Here is a 19429-nt window from a genome sequence, read left to right on the forward strand (position 1 = left end):
AAATAACATTTAATGGTTTTAATTTTACATGAGAAAAAGTTTAAAAAAATTTATGGAAAATTAAACAAAAATTTAAGAAGGAAACCCATTTACCAAAAAAAAATGAATTTAAATTATTTTTTTCTAAAAGATATATTTTAATTTAAGTTTAGAGTTAATAGACGACCTCTTTGTAATTATGAAAACTCCATATCACCTAAGTGAAATTTAGCTAACACTCAAACACCTATGTGAAATTTATTCAAGTTTTATTATAAGTTCAATTCAATAAAATCCACAACATATTGAATAAAAGATGTTTTGAGCTTTTTTTTTCTTTTCCTTTTCTTCCATTATTATTTTCATAAGTTGAATTTTTATTATATTAATTAATATAAAATGAGATTTTAAGTACATTAAAAATCTTAATTTAAACAGATTTTAAAAACATTTAATAGAAAGATGATTTTTTTAAAAAAGATTTTGTAATATTTTATCTAATTTTCGGCCATTAATTTCACGTTTATTGTAGTTGAAAAGTTGACAATTTCACCTTTAAAGAATCATCATCATCATACAATATACTAATTTTAGTAATTTATAAGCACTTTGTGCCATGTGTCACTATTACAATGCATTTTACAAGCATGTTGTGCCAAATGTCACACTTACAATGCAATTTTAAGTGTTTGTAATTGGTGATGACATAAACTCTACAAATTCATATTAATATTAATACATGAATATTGATCTAACCCATAAATTTGTGTAAGACTAGTTAATATAAGGTAATTATTTTTTTAACACGTCCCTTCATATTTCCTAATGCAATGTAAATACACTAGATAAGGTGAAAAATTCGAGAAATGAAGTTAGAATAATACATTGTTGTAGTGCTATATTATATAGGGACTTTGCATCAAACTAGATTTTGAGTTTGAATCTTGTATAATTGTCTCTTTTCTTAACCTATCTCAAAACGATAAGTATCTTTATGTTAAAAAAAAAACAACTATAAACATTAAGGATGTGGGTTTGAGGGGTAAAGGACAAACGAAGTAAAGAGTAGAAAAAAAGTGAAAGCAAAATTATGTACTTATATTTATTATTATTATTATTATTATTATTATTATTTTGAAAATGAAAATTTCATAATATTTATAGAACAGGTTTAAAAGAGACAAATCAATCCACCTGATTTGCATTAGTGCGTAAGTGAAACCCACCTTCTAAGAAGGATATCTACATTCCATCCTTCATGTGCATAAGGGATTGGAGGAATTCAAAAAGAGTCAAAATTATTACATCATAACCATAGCCTATACATTTATCTAAATGTATGACAATCTATCAGACATTGTCTATTAGACAGCAAAACCAAGGCTAATCAATACAAAAATCCTTGACAGGAAAGGCTAAAAATCTCCATAAAACCTCTTGCTTTACTTTTTTGATCATAACATTTACAGTAGAGACACGCAATTTCCATAGAGATTCATTCCTAGTATTCCAGATTGTGTAACTAATTAATAAGACTGCGGACTGAAGAGGTGACAATCTTCTTTTTGATAATTGTGTATTTTCATTTCCTGCAAGACAACTTCTCTATAGTCTCATCATTAGTGTCAATATTAAACCAATACATTATGCTCTTAAGACATTGTATACTAAAAGCACATTGAAAGAAAGTGTATTAGATAGATTCAACCTCCATACCACATAAAGGGCATAACAGATCAGGCACAACACTAAGAGTAAAAAGTTTATTTTTTGTCTTCAGCCGATCATGCATAGCAAGCCAAAGGATAAATCTTGCTCTAGGAAACGAATTTTTCCCAGTAAACACTGATGCCCGAGTTAGAGATCTCTTTATAAACTTCACCTACTACTATTATTATTATTATTATTATTATTATTATTATTATTGTTGTTGTTGTTATTATTTGGAAAAATAGTAATTTAGCATGTAATTTATGACCATTAAAAATACAACTATCAATATACTCTCTATTTCTGCCTACTTCTCTCATTTAGTCATTGTTCACTTATCATTTTTCATTTATATTCTACTCTTAATTTATATGTTAATGTATAATTAAGTGAAATTTTATTACATTTATGTCAATGCAAAAATTATATCAAGTTTTCGTAATTTTTAGTTATTTACAATTAAAAATATTATAGGTTAATATGTTGTCTCTGAATAAAATAAATGCGACTAAGTAAGAGGTAGTAAATACTAAAACTAGGCCTGTCAAACAGATCAGGTTGAGTTGGGTTCGGATTTTGGTCATATATAAACAGGTCTGTAAAACCTTGACCCAAATTCAATCCGTTTAGTTAATTGGGTCGAAAATGACAACTCTGACCTGACCTGCAACATATCAGGTCGACTTGATTTCAACCTACTTAACTCGTTTACAGTTTTTTGTTTTCATTTTAAGGTTTTTAACATTGATTACATCTAATTTTTTAGGCTTTATTTTTAAACTTTATGTTTTTATGTTGTTTATTTTGCATTTACTAATGAAAATAAGAAATTATTAAATGAATCAAGTTAAGGTTATACTCATTGATTTAACTCGAAATTACCATGTTTGATTAAATGAGTTATACAGTTTGATTCAGGTTTAAAATTTTAACCTAAACCTAACCCATTTAATAAACAAATCAGATCAACTCGACTTATTTAATTATTTCGGATTAGATTCAAGTCCGCCTAGCATTTGTGCCGGTAATGAAACAAAGAGACTATTGAAAACTCAAAGTCATAATCTCAAAACGCGGAGTAAAAAACAAATGAAAAAGCCATTTAATCAGAGAGAACCATAAATTTTCCTCTAACGTTCATTTACTTTGCTTCTTTACTGTTCCTTACTGTTTTTGTCTTTCACTCTTGCCTTTCTAGGCTAATAATTCATTTTCTTTCCATCTAATTTCAATTCCAAAAAGGGAAAAAAAAATGGCGGACAACGAAATCAAGTGTCCATCTCTTCCAAGGAAATACATCACCATAGTCGATCTTCAAAAGCGATGGATGGAGCAACAAAAGAAACAGCAACTGGAGAAGGATTTAAATCAAAATCTAAGCATAAAAAATGATGTTTCTGTTGGTGTAAGAAGAAATTCAAATCACCAGGAATGTAACCGTTCAGAATCAAACTTAAACTCTAATTTCAAACATCAAAGACCGTTTTACAAGAAGTTTAAAGGAAAAAAGCAATTTCAAGTAGTGAACAAGCAGTGTGAAATCAACGTTGGTACTGAGGATGATCGGAAGGTCGAATATGAGAATCGCAAAGTAGAGGAGAGAGAAGAGAAACAAATGAAAGAGGAAATTGTTGTGGATGATCAGATCACAGAGGTGAAAATCGACATTGAAGAGAAAGGAGATTATCAGATGGCTGAGAAACTAGATAATCAAGTAAAAGGAGATGAACAAACGGCAGAGATTGAACGAAAGCTCAAGGAAGTTAGTCTGACTACAACGAAGTCGAAAAATGAACGATCGACGGCTGAGATGAAAAGGTTTGGTACGGTGTATCGGGGTCACACAAGAGCGAATCACAGGGGATTTAATATGCCGAATAGGGACAGGCGAGCGAATCAAGGTGAAGGAAAAGGGGATTGGAAATCAATGGCTGCCATTCAAGGGTCAAGTAAGGTGTATGGGGGTTATGGTAGGGTTGAGAACAGAGGAATGCGCAAGAATTGGGAATTTGAGAGAGAGAAAACGGGTGAAGTGAATAAGGACAGAGAAAAGCAAGTGTTTGTGAGGGGAAGTAGATCAATGGATGCATGGCAAGGACAAAGGAGAAGGAATGAAGATTGCAGAAGATTGGTGTGGGTGAAGAAGAGTGAGATTAAGGAGAATCATAATTATTAGGCGAGTTACTCAGATTAATTTACTACTAATTAACTTCCATTGTTAAACTTTTGTTAATGGTTATGTTTATTTGAAAGGATGAGAATCTGTATTATTGAAAAGCAAGTAAAAATATTTAGAATTTCATTATTAATGTTTACTTAAATCAAGAAACCATTATTAATTTTGATTAAGATTAGATAATTACTTATTCTGTTCATTACGATCTGTTCCAATGAAATTACTTCTAGTATGTTTGGGATGTTTGACAAATAGTAATAGCAACTAGAATTTTTAAATTAAAAAAATAGCAACAAGAGTTTGGACATATGGTATTGGTTCATGTGGCAGATATATCTTGTTGTAATTAAAACTTTGAAGTTGTTGGTTGTATACTTGTATTTGTTGTGTCTCGGTGACTCCAATGCGAATGCTGTTATGCATTACAATTACATTTTATGAGGTTTGTTAGTTATAATATTATTTGCAAATTCACAATAACTATTTTAGTAATGTGAGATCCACATATAAATTTTTTTCAACGTCTCTTCTTTTATGTGAGCCGTATCATATCCAAGAACCACCTTCGACTTGGATACCGTTTTAGACCGTGCAAACTCGACACATAATCATCTCATGATTCCACTCGTGTGGACACACCCACAGGTCACCCAAGGACACGAGCCTACAAACCCACGAGTTATAAGCGTTAACTTGGATACACACTTCATAAGGTTTATTCTTTCCCAAAACACTATTCTTTTGTTAGCTTGATCCAAATCAAAATTGACGAAACTGACCATCTAACAGACTTAATTGCATATTAACTATCTCAAATATGAGGGTCGGTTACTAGCGCCGTCTCAAAGAAAATAGGGGCCTTGTTCGAGTATTATAAAATGGGCCATTGACCCTAAATTAGTAAAATTTTACGAAACTGTTGATTTTGCTAAATTTGTTTTTTTTATAAAATTTTTTTTTTTTGTTAAATTTAACTTGGAAGATGAGAATTTTTGGTAAATTCTTAATAAGATAAAACTTTATTCGTAACTAAAAAGATATTTTATTTGACTTTTGGACACTAAATACAAAGGTGAAATAAACAAGTCCTTAGTACTGGGATGACTAAAAAAGAAATTGACGAAAAATAACAAAACAATTTCATTTATCTAATGACATTTGAGAACCAGCAAAACAAAAAAATACAAGAAAAAAAAAAAAACAAACTCGTTAAGTGATACTACTTATAGAAGAAATCTTGGAATATTATCGTGGAAAAAATATGAAAATATTACTAACTCTATATAGTTCAATGCCGTAAGTCAAACGCTGTTCTCCCTTACCAACTAATTAGCACATTACTAGTGGAATACAAAATATTACTACTCTATAGTTTAATGTCGTAGTGAGACAATATGTATTAAAATACAAGGTTTAAAAAAAGGTTTAAAGGATAGGACAAAAAAAATGTTGAAAAATCGAGTCAGCAAGAAAAGCCAACTCGGCTTTTTATTTTGAGATTACTGTTGTGTCTTTACGTTTCTTTTGAGTTAATTGCATTGGAATCACTTATTCCATATCTATTCTGATGTTACGAAGGAGTAAATGGAAGGAATAATGCTCATGATTATCTTGGTTAAGGTTGATCATTAATGGGTGATTTATTATACCATGACCCTTTGCTATACTTGAAGTATTATAAATAAGGGCTTGGGGAAGAGTGGAAACTACACCAATTTTCTGAATTCTCATTCTTGCTCTCTTTTTCACTTGTGTTCTTTCAAGAGAGTAATTAACTTTTGTTAGAACTTTCAAAGCTTGTTGTTAAGTGACATACCCTAAAAACTAAGGGAGTGTAGTGTTGTTTGTATCTCGTTGTGAATTTCCAAGTCAAAAACCCAAGTACCTTTGTGGGGGAAATATCACAAAAGGAAAGTGATTACACGCCTACAACAAGTATCAAGTTTCCGTGTAATGGTCGTCGTTACAAAGATAATCTTCATGTTTATTCTTAGTGTATTTTATAAGTTTTATTTTAGACATCAACAAAGGAAAAATACAAATTCTCAATTGTAATTTGCATTTTGCATTATCAATTTGTAATAAATATAATTAACAATGAATTCTAATATTTTTTCTATCTGTCATTTTCAAACAATAATGACTGTTTTTAGCTACAAATTGGGTCTCAAAATGCTGGCAAAAGAGTGAACTAAAGGTATTCATTTGGGTTATCGGGTTAATTTAAAGTCAAAAATAATGAATTTTTTAGATACAAATTGGGTCTCAAAATGCAGGCAAAAGAGTGAACTAAAGGTGTTTATTCGCCTCATCGGGTTAATTTTGAGTCAAGTGTTTTGGGTAGATTTCAAATCAAGTCTTGCGTCCGTGTAGATTTTTACATAATTGTAAGTCCATTTTAAAATGGGGTTAAATCGATTTCGATTACAAATTCGAAATTTGTAAACCAATTCAAAGAGGATTAATTATGACAATTGAAGAAAAATAGCAAAACGATAACAAAGATAGAAAAGTGAAAATAGAGGGAGGGGAAAAGAAAGTTTCAAAAACTTTCAATTAACAATAAATTCGTGATTTTCTAAACCAATTCAGGACATTTTTGTAAAATGAACTTTTAGAATATAGAAAACATATTATATTCTTAATTGCTTATTTATTAATTTATTCGTAAGCATATTTTAGCAGATCAGATGTTGGGTTTGACTTTTATTTTACTAGGGAATCAGTACAACTTTTAGGTAAATTTTATTGAGTTTATTATTCGATTTGGATATTATTTATTGAAGTTTTTTACTATTTCATATTCAACCCACTAGTTTTATTTAGTTTTTCGTATTTATCGAGATAATATTTTAATCCTTAATATCTCTAATTGATTTTTTTATTAAAAATTATGAAAAATAGATATTAATAATCTTTCTATTGAGACAAAAAATAAATAAGACTAATAGGTAGAATAAGAGGGAATATTAAGTTATCTTTAGATTTCATATTTGACATGTAATTTTTCTATATAAGGACTATTTAGTTATAGTATAATGGATAATGTTATATTATGTTATTTATAGTGACATTTTATAATTTGTCATTATTATTAGAAATTGCGAAAAAACAAATAACGTAAATGTAACGCCTTATCCTAATTATAATTAGGTAGAAATTAGATGGATTTTTATAGATCAAAGCAATCTTGTAACAATGGCTAATCCGATGGGTTAAATGTAAATAGCAGAGATAATATCTTGGTGCCTAACAAAGAGCGAAAACGAGAACTGAGGACCTAAACTTAAGTTTAAGTATGAGGTAAAATTAAACTCCGACGTGTGACGTTATAACAAGCTTAAAATTCTTAAGTTTCATTTTTCGATTAATTATCCGAATTTTTAATTTGAATTCCTAATTCTTTGATTATCTAATTTAAATTATCTTTTAATTCTTAAATCCTTGATTTTGTAATTTCTTTTAAATATTAAATTTTAAAAAAACATTATTTTCTTAAATTTCTTTATAAGCTCTAAAATATTATTTTATTATTTTATACTACGAAAAGTAAAATATTAATATTATATTTACGGTTTTGTTAAAGCGTTACGTTTTTATTACGTTTCCTTAAACTAACTTTACTACTTATCATTTCAACCTTACAACTTTGATTTAATTATTTTATACCTAAAAATTAACCATTTTTTTATTATTAACATTAAGTATAGTTTTAACCAAAATTTTCTAAGTAAAATATCATATTTTCATAATCAAACCTTAATTTAACTTACCCATTATTCTAAAACATATTCACTTGTAAACTAGAATACAAATTTGATAAACTTTAATCCTTTCTATATTAACCCATAATGTTTATTACTTACATAAACTATCATCATTTCCTTACATAAGTTAACCTTTTTCTACACTCTAAACTCTTACACATTCATTTATACACTCCAACTCTTACACATTCACTTACACACTCTAAATCACTTACACAACTTAACCTTCTTCTATACTCATAACACTCTTTTTTCATATAATCTTATAAACTATAAAATTGCCCAAAACTCATTATAAATACCCCTTAGCCATGAGATCACTTGCACCACCTTCATTAAATATTTCTACCATTTTTTCTTATATCTTCACTTCATTAAAATTTTATTATACACTTTTTATTAGTTGAAGAATCAAATGGAGCTTGATCTTATCACTTCTTAAATCAATAATCATCAACTTTTAAAAAGTCAAGTATTATTATTTTAGAGCTTAGATATCATTTTTAGAAATTAAAAATCTACTTTTTTGAAGCTTGGAGCCTTAAACACCTTAAATACAAACTAATTACTAATTCATCATCAGGTCTTTGGCCTAAGATAAGTTTATTCACGCTGCTTGAACATGGTAATGAAATTCGAGTTAAATTATGAGTTAGGGTTAGACGAAAGAATTTGGCAAAAAAGATAGAATGTTGTAAATAAAAGGCAAAATTATAAGAAATTACTTAATCTATACCCCTTTGTTAAAAAACTATCTTATGTAAAAGTTTTTGCAAAAAACTACCTTATATAATACAAATCTTTGCAAATGACTACCTTTTAACGGATTTCGTTTGTTGACCGTTACTTTTGGCCGTTGACCATCACGTGAGACTCATGTGACTTTAAAAATCTTTCCTTCTCCTTCATCTCGTCTCTTCAAAATCAGTTCATCTCCTCCATTTGAACACAAAATCGGAGTGCCAATCAAAGCTCCAACATTAATGGCGGACCTATAGAGGGGGTGAGGAGGGGGAATGATCTTGATGTTTTCTTTTTAGGTTAGCCCAAAAGTATGCTTCTAGTTGCCTTATATAGAAAATTTTACCTCAATTAATCTGTAGGTTGTGGATCATCCATTAATTCTCTCACTCTTTCCTCTCTCCTTTCTCCATATTCACGTGATAGGTGACGATTTTTTCTTCCCGTTCCTTTACGTGCTTACGAGTAACTTTTTTTCTCACCTTTAATTTTCTTTTTTGTGAGTCTATTCCCAGATTATGGCTAAAAAAAAGACTAATTCACACTTTGCATTTTTGGGAAAGTATTTCCCACAATACCGTCCACGTGGAAATTTTTTTTTTTTTTATTTTTTCAGACAAAACCGCCACTTGAGATGGCGGTTTGCCTTAAGCACAAAACACCACATGAAGTGGCGGTTTGGTCAAGGCAAACTGCCATCTCAAGTGGCGGTTTGGTCCAGGTAAACCGCCACTTCATGTGGCGGTTTGCTTGTGGCCTGATTTTTTTTTTTTTTTCTTTCATTTTAAAATAGTGAACGCAACATGCATTAAAGTAGTTCAATACCATCTATTCCATAATAATCAATTACGAACCGGCTTGTTTTGAAAAAAATAATTATGAAAAAAATAATTATGAAAATAATACAAAGATATATTACAATTATGGAAACTCATACAAGAAGTTCAAGTTATATAAGAATATACAACTAGTACGCTGATATGTGATAATCCTGTGTGTCGCCTGAAGCGTAAGCACTGATGGATCAACTGGGCCCGACATCGCCATGATCGCTGTTAGATACATAAGTGTTATAAAAATCATTTAAATATTATCAGATTTAACATGTTATTACAAAATTAAAAAAAAAAACATACTTTCTTGACCTTCGAGGGCATGTTTTCTTATTATGACCACTAAATCCACAAAAGCTACACGTGTTTCGAGGACGCGTCAACGGTGCATCCATTTCGTTCCGTAAATGAGTTGACCGCGGACGACCCTTTCCACGCTTCATTGAGGGATCTGGAACAACTGTAGGACCATTCCAAGGATCACAAGTGAACATGTCTGGAACGGGCATGAAAGACTTCTTATATGTCGATACGTATTTTGTAGTGCGAAATGAAGGGTCCACAAAAGCATCGTACGATATGTTACGAGCTCGACAGACTGCAAGAACATGTGAGCACGGTAACTTGAAGATGGTTGGTTTCTGACATGTGCATGATGTTGCTGTGAGGTCAACCATGTAGGATTTTCCACCTTTTCCTGCTATCCTATTGCCACAACCAGTGGTGACCTCAAATATCCCACGCACTGTGTCATATATCCTAACATCATGAAAGCGTGCTTTTTCAGCATTCTTATCAATCGTATCACTTGGTTTCTTCGCATACACATTGTCTAATCTGTTTCTCCCTAAATCCCTCCTTGTGGAAAAGTATTCGTTTACCCGGAAGAATGTCATCCTAACTAATGAAGTGATTGGGAGTGACCTGGCCCCTTTCATAACGCCGTTGAACGCTTCAGACCTGTTTGTAGTTCTCACTCCATATCGATGCCCACCGTCATGAATCAAAGTCCATTGGCGCTCAGGAATAGAACCATCCACTAAGTATTTGTACGCGTCCTCATTAAACTCTTTAAGGCGATTCATGTAAAAATTATACTTCCGAATCTTTGTCTGTTCAGAAGCTTTTCCAAATAAGTTCTTAACCGCTATGTTTTTAAACTTCTTATGCACATTTGAAGCTAGATGACGTTTACAAAATCGATGGAATGCATATGGTTCTTCCCAACCTTTTCCAACTCTGTTCATTGCATGCAAAATTCCCTTGTGACGATCAGATATAACACATAAGCCGTCCCTTTTAGTAACATAATGCCTTATACAATCCAAGAACCAACTCCATGTGTCGTTGCTCTCTCCTTCCACAACGGCAAAGGCAAGTGGGAACAATTGAGAATTTGCATCTATCGACATAGCAATCATAAGTGTGCCTCTGTACTTTCCGTACAAATGTGTACCATCTATAGAAATAAGGGGACGACAGTGGGGAAAACCCTTAATGGATGGTCTGAAAGCCTAGAAAATTCGCTGAAACATCACTTTCGTAGGATCCATTGTCGGTTGGACTTCCCATTGAACCACTGTTCCTGGATTAGATTGCATTAGCGCCTGCATGTACCTTGGAAGCTCCTCAAAGGACTTATCCCAATCCCCAAATACTTTTGTTACAGCCTTATTTTTTGCCAACCAAGCTCTCTTATATGTTATAACAAATCCGTACTTGGTTTTTACAAAATTAACGATTGACTTCACTTTAAACGCTGGATCAACTCTGATCATATCCACGATAAGATCAGCAACAAATTCAGAAGTAAGGAGGGGATGGTCATCACTGTAATGTACTGAGCAATCTTGATTATGACCCTTGTATCGCACAATCTTAAATGAACCCGTTGCGGTCATAACAGCTCGCATCCTCCATTCACAACCTATATCCTCCGCATTAGTGCATTGGATAACGTACTTTGAAGGCTCCGACTCAATTACACGGAAGTTTCTATTGTTAGATATCGCCCATGCTTTAACATTCTTCTTAAGGTGGTCTAAGGAGCTAAACTCTTGCCCTATCCTAAAGTCTCCATTTTCATTCATGGAGTTGTCATCGTTCCAGGTCATCCATGCATCAATCAATCTTTGATCAACCTCATCAATTCTAAGCCAATCTTGAGATGGAGCACCATCTCTAATCGCTGCATCTAGAGCTTCTCTTCTTTCATCATCCTCTTCTGAATCAGAATCAATATGCTCATCCTCCTGTTCTAAAGAGTCAACCTCGTTCGCATTAAGCCTACCCAAGTGACTCGTGGAAAAGGTGTTCATTACACCACCACCAATGCCACGTGAATGCGTTGGAGAGGTAAACTCATCCAAGTGCTCACTAACGTAATTTGGGTTACTTAACATTTCTGTGAATGTATCATGGCGTACACTAGGACCTGATTCTGGAAGTTCCATGCTAGTCATGACTTCCCTCGCATTATCCAAATTTGCAACCAATTCAACATAAACCTCCATTGCCGTTCCAGGGGCTTGTGATGCCGCATAAGCAAGAGCACTTATGCTTTCATCATTCTTAATCGGGACTAACACATTTTTCCCAGTCACCGGGTATTTCATCTCCATTTTTAACATATAAGAGTTGCGATCACAACCAATTACATCATAGACTTTGCTAACAAACACCTCAAAAGTCGTATTTTGACGATGGATAAACATCACTATATTTAATCCTCCATTATACCCAACATCGGATCCAGTATAACTTACTTCCCCACCCCAATACACTATAACAGGATAATGATCCATATTCTGCAAGTATAAACATGTGAGTAAAGGAAGTGTAAATTTGAATACAAGAATTTGTGATATTAAGGTATTAGAACACTTATTAGAAAGTTCATTACAAATATAAAAGCTAAAAATACCATGAATATATACTAAAACCATTAAACTAACCCTACAAAGTAATAAACTTTCATTGAAGCATTTCATCAAACACTTTATATGCATACAAACCAAATCCTAAAATTCAACTATAAATGTGTAAAATGTAAGCTTAAATCATGAAAACAAGAGAATGTAATAAACAATCAACGTACTTATAACTTCAATTGAAAACAATAATGAAAAAAAAATTTTGCATATTGAAAACAAAGTAGGGTTTTATTCATACCTTAGATGAGGATGAAAATGATCTACTTTACAAGGAAATGATGGAAATGTAGTTGATTAGTTTAGTTGAATGAGAGGAATTGTATATTTTAAGTAAATGAGAGTGAAGAATTTTTTTTTTAAGAAGATACCGGCACCAAGAAGCAAGAAGCAAAGAAGATAATGGAATGAAGAACCAAGCTCGAAATTCTGTTTTGTACTGCTACCAAACCGCCACTTCAAGTGGCGGTTTACTTAACATATTTTTTTTTTTTTAAAAAAAAAAATTCCCATTACCAAACCGCCATTTCATATGGCGTTTTACTCCAGATCCCTGAATAAAACCGCTACCTCATGTAGCGGTTATATTAAAAAAAATATATATATTTCTCAAAGCTATTCTACGTGGACGGTAATGTGGGAATTAGTTTTCCATTTCAAGCAAAATGGGAAATACTTTATGAATTTGCATTATTTAGGGAAATGACTCCTTTTTTGTACATTGATTCTGTCTACCAGAAAACCGTATAAATTCTACTGAAAATTATAAATTTATGTCAGATCCTAATATGAAGTTCATATATGAGGTCCGCCTCATAATCCAGAAGTTGATCTATATAAATGTTGATTGACACACTTGCAACTTCTAACTTATATAATTGGAATAATTTTGTTGCATTTAAGTTAATCTGAAAGGAATAGATCTATATTCATACTATGTCATTTGGCTCTGAAGATGAATAATTACTAGACAAAATGTTGTAAAATAGATCTGGGATACTATCGGGTACAAAATATGAATTAATAGAGGGGTTGAACAGAACAATGCCGACAAATAATGAATAATCGGGATACTCACAAGATAAGGCGATTAATCCATTGGAAGATCCAAGGAAAGCCAAATTGAGATGAAGAAGAACGGAAAGATTTTTAAAGTCTCGTGAGTCTCACGTGATGGTCAACGGCCAAAAGTAACGGTCAACAAACGAAATTCGTTAAAAGGTAATCATTTGTAAAGATTTGTATTATATAAGGTAGTTTTTTGTAAAAACTTTTACATAAGGTAGTTTTTTAAAAAGGATATAGATCAGGTAGTTTCTTATAATTTTGCCTAAATAAAATAAGGTTTTGGTTTGATATGAAGATAAGATAAATGGATTTCCAATTTCCCAAGCAAGAAGAGAATATATTGAAGAAATAAATTGTGTATTACTAAACGCAGAAGTTTCATGAATTAATAGAAACTTGGAAGGCTTCTTTCGAGTCTTCCATTTCCAAAGAAGAGTGAGAAAACAGAATGCGGAAAATAAAAGACGACAAATCAATCAAAAGTATGAAGAATATCACTAGTTTGTTCGCTATTTATAACACTAAAAATGTAATAAAGTATTTTGACTTTATCTCTTTTGTTCGCTCAATGAATAAACTTCTTGATTTTTTTATTAGCATTTGTTTTGTTTGCTGTTATCAACAATAAACGGAACCAAACAGTAGGTTAGGACTGCCAGATGCTTATTTTGGGAACTAAATTTTCCCAAACATATTTTGGAAAATTTTTATCCAATTAAGCTTTTTGTTCAATTTTTCTCATTATACTAGGCTTGGAGCCATTGTTTTTTTGAGAAATTTCACATGGTAGCATCCATTTTATGCACTATCTAACTGCCGTAGCATTTTTCGTTAAATTCTTATTAATTTTTGTTTAATTCATTATTTTGTAAGATTTTTCCACATGGTGGCATCTAGTTTTTGCTCTTAAATGTTTAATTCATCATTTTAACTTTTAATTCACCAATTAATTTATCAACACCCCTTGTAATAATTTTATTTTCATTCAAATTATTGGCATTATAAAGTTCAAAAGGTGCATTACAAACAGTAATAAATAATTCAAAAGATGCAATTTAAAAGTTCAAAATATGCATTTCATAAGTGCAAAAGATGCATTTCAAGCACTAATATATATCTACTTAATTGTTACAACATTTAAAGGCGTTGATAAATTAATCGGTGAATTAAACATTTGAGAGCAAAAACTGGATACACCATGTGGAAAAATCTTACAAAATGATGAATATTAACAAGAATTTAACGGAAAATGCTACGGCAGTTAAATAGTGCATAAATTAGATGCTACCATGTGGAAAAATCTTACAAAAGTATTACCACTAACGTTTCATGAAAACTAAATGCTGGCATGTGAAATTTCCCTTATTTTTTTCCTCTCGTTCAGAATCCAAAATATACTTTGATATGGGTACCTCTGGTGTTGCACCCATTTTAAACAAATTGATATTGTACTTACTAAAGAATTGCAAACCACTAGGTACTCGCTGATGGTTAAAGCCTAACAAATGTTATAAACTCTAAGAGCTTTTGATAAGCTTTGATTTATGCCACAAGATTAACTCAACAATGGATGCCAAGAAAGTTTGATATCATCTGTTTCATATTCTTTATAAGTGTATAAGTAAATACTTCAATTATCTGACTAGTTTCTTGCTCTTCCATTCCTAATTGTTGGAAATACTTCACATGTGAGACAAGATCCCACATCGATAAAATAGTGGGTTGTTGACTTGCATATATAGTGGGTGAGCTAATCTTCCTACTACCATATGGTTTTGGGAAACAATGAACCTCACTAAGTGTATGTGCAAGTCAACGCTCTTGACTCGTGGGTTTGTGGGCCCAAGTCCATGGGTGTCCCGTGTCCACACGAGTGGGTCACGGTGAAAATTATGTGACGAATTGTCACGGCCTAATATGGTATCAGAGCCGAAGGTAGTTCCTGGTATGATGTGGCTCACATGTGAGGGGGAGTGTTGGAAATACTTCATATGTGAGACAAGATCCCACATCGATAAAATAGTGGGTTGTTGACTTGCATATATAGTGGGTGAGCTAATCTTCCTAATACTAATTGACAAAGAAAACTGCCAGTTTTACGACATTCTTGAACGATTTTTATTTAGCAATATTGGTAGAGCTGAGCATGTACAAGATGTCTGAATACACAGCGGCCCCTAAATTAATTTAGTATACTTAGCTATTGCTCTGATCTAATTATTCACTTTTGGGAACCAAAATTTTAAAAACAGATGTAACATCAAACATTAATACTATAGTTCTTTATGTTTCTTCACCGCCTTTGGTAGACAGATTAATGTCAATTAGCAAAATGGGCCTGGACAACCCAAACAAGAAAAACAAGAGGTAACGCACATACAAACATAAAGGAGGTCACTCCCAAAACCAAGTGGTAGTAGTAGTTACTCCCCAAGTGGCATATCCTCCTCTGTTTATCCGACGTGGAACAACTCACATGTAGGTAATAATAGATATTTTAACAGGAACAATCGAAAAGATGACAGATTAACATCAATAAACTTTATACTAAAAAAAATTTCATGTGTATTCATATGTACAATGTAAATATACCAAACAGGAAGGAGGACACCTCAAAAACAGAGAGTTTCTAAAGCAAGAAGCCATACAGCAGGTTAGAATACACAAGTGTAGTGTATACATCATAAACACCCATATTTCATACAAAATTTAACATCAATAGGATTGATTGTCCAATTAAACCCAAACAAGGCCACCTTCACAAGTATAGTTTCCTAAAACCTATTTGACATGTCGAAAACTAGTTAAAATTTTCACTTCTGATACTCACTATGATTTTGATGAACTCAACAATAAGCAACTAAAATTAGTAAGTGAGATGAATGATATGACCTGGAGAAACACACATGATCTCTATTTTGTGTTGTGTTGCAGTTTAGTGGCCGGTCTTCCCCTTGGAAGAGAAGAACCTGCTAAACCCACGTGAGTGCTTCTCTGGTGTGGGAGTTGATGAAGTAGAAGATCCCGAGTTGGTTGGCATGTGTACTGGATTCTTCGACACAGGCGATCTTTGGATATTTCCTTCAGTGTCTGATGTGCTATATGGAGCATTGTACAGGTTTGAAGGTGATCCGGAACCTAGCCTTGAATGATGAGTGGAAGTGGCAGTATCCAATTCAACATGATCCAAATCCAGGCTCATCCCACTTATACTTGGCTCTTCTTCACTAAGGCTTTCACCTTTTTGACTCCTCCCACTGTCGGGTGAACCCATGGACCCCGATTGAGGGCGCAAGGTTTTCAGCTGCTTGCCGAGGAGAATTATGGTTTCTTGGCACTCTGCTAGTTTATCTGCTGCAGTTGCCAGGTCCTTTTCCTGTACATGTAAGAAAAGTTCAGTTTAAAACTATAGCACAAATTCTGCAATGAGGTATACTTAGCTAAGTTCCATCCGACCTTTCGTAGTTTAACGGAATAAGGAATTTTTATCTTAGTTCTTAATTTAAACTTGTCAAAATACATTTAAGTCGTTAATAGGGGAAATCAGATTCCCGTCAGCTTTGTACCTGTTTGGATCTGTCATCTGCCTCTGCAGCTGAAGAACACACTGAACATCCCTCGTTCCTATGAAAATACAACATAAGCAAGTTAGCAATGAAGAACACCGAAGGGCGTATGGGTCAATTGTTTCCATTACATCTACGAATAAACCCTGTGCAAGGAAGAGTAAACAATGGTAAAGAGAGGTAGCATTATCATATCTACCTTTGTAGCTGCTCTTCAAGATCTCTGCATCTGACTAAAGCATCTTGATGATTAACTTTTTCAGCCTCGAGTTCACTATTTACAGATTCCAATTTCGACTTCAGGTTATTGACTTCACTCTGAAGATCCTCCGCTCGTTTCTCAAGCATCTTATATGACTCTGCCATGCATTTTAGCTGAGTCTCAGCCAAACTATTCATGTTCCGGGAAGATGCCAGCTCTGAATGGACATGAGCCAGTTGTTGCCCTATTTCTTGCAACTGAGATTTAGCTGTCTGCAGATCTTGAGAGCATTGAGAAAATTCCCTTTCCATGCTCTCTTTCTCAGCTTTTAGCAGTTCATATTCTTCAATAGAGCATTTGCATGAATGCGATTCAAAGCCCGACATCACCTTGGCATCTTGAGGAACCTCGGGATTGGAAGAAGACTCAGAGATATGACCACAGCCATTAGAATAACCGTCTCCTAAGGGCAGTTTGTTTTCAGGCAAAGCAATCTTGTCTATACAATCAGGACCGTTTACTTCTGTTTCATTACCCTTGTAGCCCAAGACACGAAAGCTAAGTTTATTAGCTTTAGCCATTACATCAGAGAGCACAAAAATGAAATCATCAATGCTAATCTCATTGCGCATTACTCTGTTGAAGGAGGTGGAGAACTGCTCAATTTTATGGCCTAGTGCATCATCATCAATGGAGGCACCATGTGCTGCTCGAGATTCTTTCCCCAGGAACAAAATGAAAGTATAAATCTGCGATATAGCTGCTGCGAGTTCTTCACTAAGTTTCTCGATCTTTCCATTCATCTTATGACTTTCAGACAAATAAATTTCCTTTTCTGTAGTAACCACAACATCCCCTTGTATAGCTTGCTGATCAGCAGCACTGTCTGAGCAGTGTTTCTCCTCAAAGACACAGTTTATAGAGTGTGGACTAAGAGTATCATTCACTTCTTGGACAACATGCTTAATATCTTCCAAAATTTTCACAAGGTCAGATTCATTGGAGACGGAGTCAAACACCTTGGATATTCTGGATCGCAAGTTCAGAAAAGGCAATGGTTCTGTCTCAAGTTTCAAATCTGATTCCAAATCTCCCAAAGCAGAAGGATTGGCCGGTGAATCTGATTCAAGTGCTGATTTCAATAGTAAACTTGTGCTGTTTCCATCGGAATTGACAGCCTTACTGGGCTGACTGTCTGAAATGGACATAGAACCATTCGAGTCATCAGATAGACGAGCCAGTTTCTCCATTTCTTCAAAATCATCCATAAGCTCCAAATGTTTCCCATTTTCAGATTTCATAGATTTATCCTTGTTATTTTCTTTCATATGAGATGACTCGGAGATCAGTGCAGAAGCCCATGATTCCGCACAACTAACTGTGTCATCATCTTTTCCTTCTTCAGAAAAGGATGCCATACTTGGAGGATTGCTAGCATGCCGTCTAGAAGACCGCTCAGCTTGAACTTGGATTTCATTTTTTGTAATACCCTTTTCTTGATTCAACATTTGTACTTGTGCTTCCAAGCTTTGAAGTTTGTTAGCAGTCTTGGCGCAAATACTCCTAGAAGTTTGCAATTCACTGTTGCGTTTCGCCAATGCTTCCTTCAGCATCTTCGTCTCTTCTTCCATGGCCCAGAGTCGGTCAGTGAGATATTCCTTCTCTTTTTGGAATTTCTTGTCACCATCAAGTAAAAATTCAGGCAGTGTAGACATGTGGGGGTTAGGTGAAAACTGCGGGCTAGCAGGCCTTGCTGGAGACCTTCTCAGGCGAGTTTCTCCATGATCTCTACCAAGGCTCTCCACTTCCAGCTTCATTTGGGCCAGTGCAGCAGGACCAGGTAACTTCTTGCGCACAAGACCACGTAATCTTTGGCACTCTGCTTCTAGCTTGGCTATTTTCTTCACGCTTTCCATCTGCTGCTTGTTAGAAACTTCCGCAGACTTGACGCTCATATTCTTTTCCTCATTACGAATTTCTAGCTCCTTCGAAACGATATGGAGTTCATATTTTAAGGAATTTATTTCCCTCTCACAAGATTCAACATTACTTTTTAAGAGCTCAATCTCAGCTTCAGCTTTTGACTTTTCTTCATTAACTCTGATAACCATGTTAGAACGCTCCTGCAACGATCGAGAAAGAGCAGCACTCTCGGCTTCAGCCCTCATGAGCTCTTGATCCAAGCTAGCCATCTTTGTTTCTAGTTCGAGCTTCATTCTGTCATACAGCTTGTTCTTAGTTAATGTAACTTCTTGGAGCTTATGTTCATTCTCTTCTTTCAGATTTCTTATCTGTCTCATGCATTCTTTTAGAGCACCATCGAGGTGCGCAGCTCTATCCTCCACACTTAATTTTGCTAAAGTCACAGTCTCCAGATGATTCTTCAAAGATAGAGCTTCTGCTTCAGCCTTCTCCCAGCCTGCAGGAGAGCGGGGCTAGTAAGGATATACACTTGTG

The 19429-nt window shown here is 33.7% G+C and overlaps 1 protein-coding gene across 4 annotated transcripts in view; it reads right to left on the bottom strand.

Annotated features, from left to right (window-relative positions):
• Positions 1-15730: 15730 nt before the first annotated feature.
• LOC130798077 (filament-like plant protein 4) overlaps positions 15731-19429 on the bottom strand; it is a 38356-nt gene continuing 34657 nt past the window's right edge. For all 4 annotated transcript variants that reach the window (XM_057660938.1, XM_057660936.1, XM_057660934.1 and 1 more), the window contains 3 exons: positions 16970-19391; positions 16771-16828; positions 15731-16580 (listed from right to left, as the gene is read on the bottom strand). In XM_057660938.1, the coding sequence (XP_057516921.1) occupies positions 16140-16580; positions 16771-16828; positions 16970-19391 (2921 nt within the window). In that variant the 3' untranslated portion in view covers positions 15731-16139. The remainder of the gene's footprint in view (positions 16581-16770; positions 16829-16969; positions 19392-19429) is intronic.

The sequence above is a fragment of the Amaranthus tricolor genome, chromosome 13, assembly GCF_026212465.1.
Source record: "Amaranthus tricolor cultivar Red isolate AtriRed21 chromosome 13, ASM2621246v1, whole genome shotgun sequence".
NCBI lineage: Eukaryota > Viridiplantae > Streptophyta > Magnoliopsida > Caryophyllales > Amaranthaceae > Amaranthus > Amaranthus tricolor.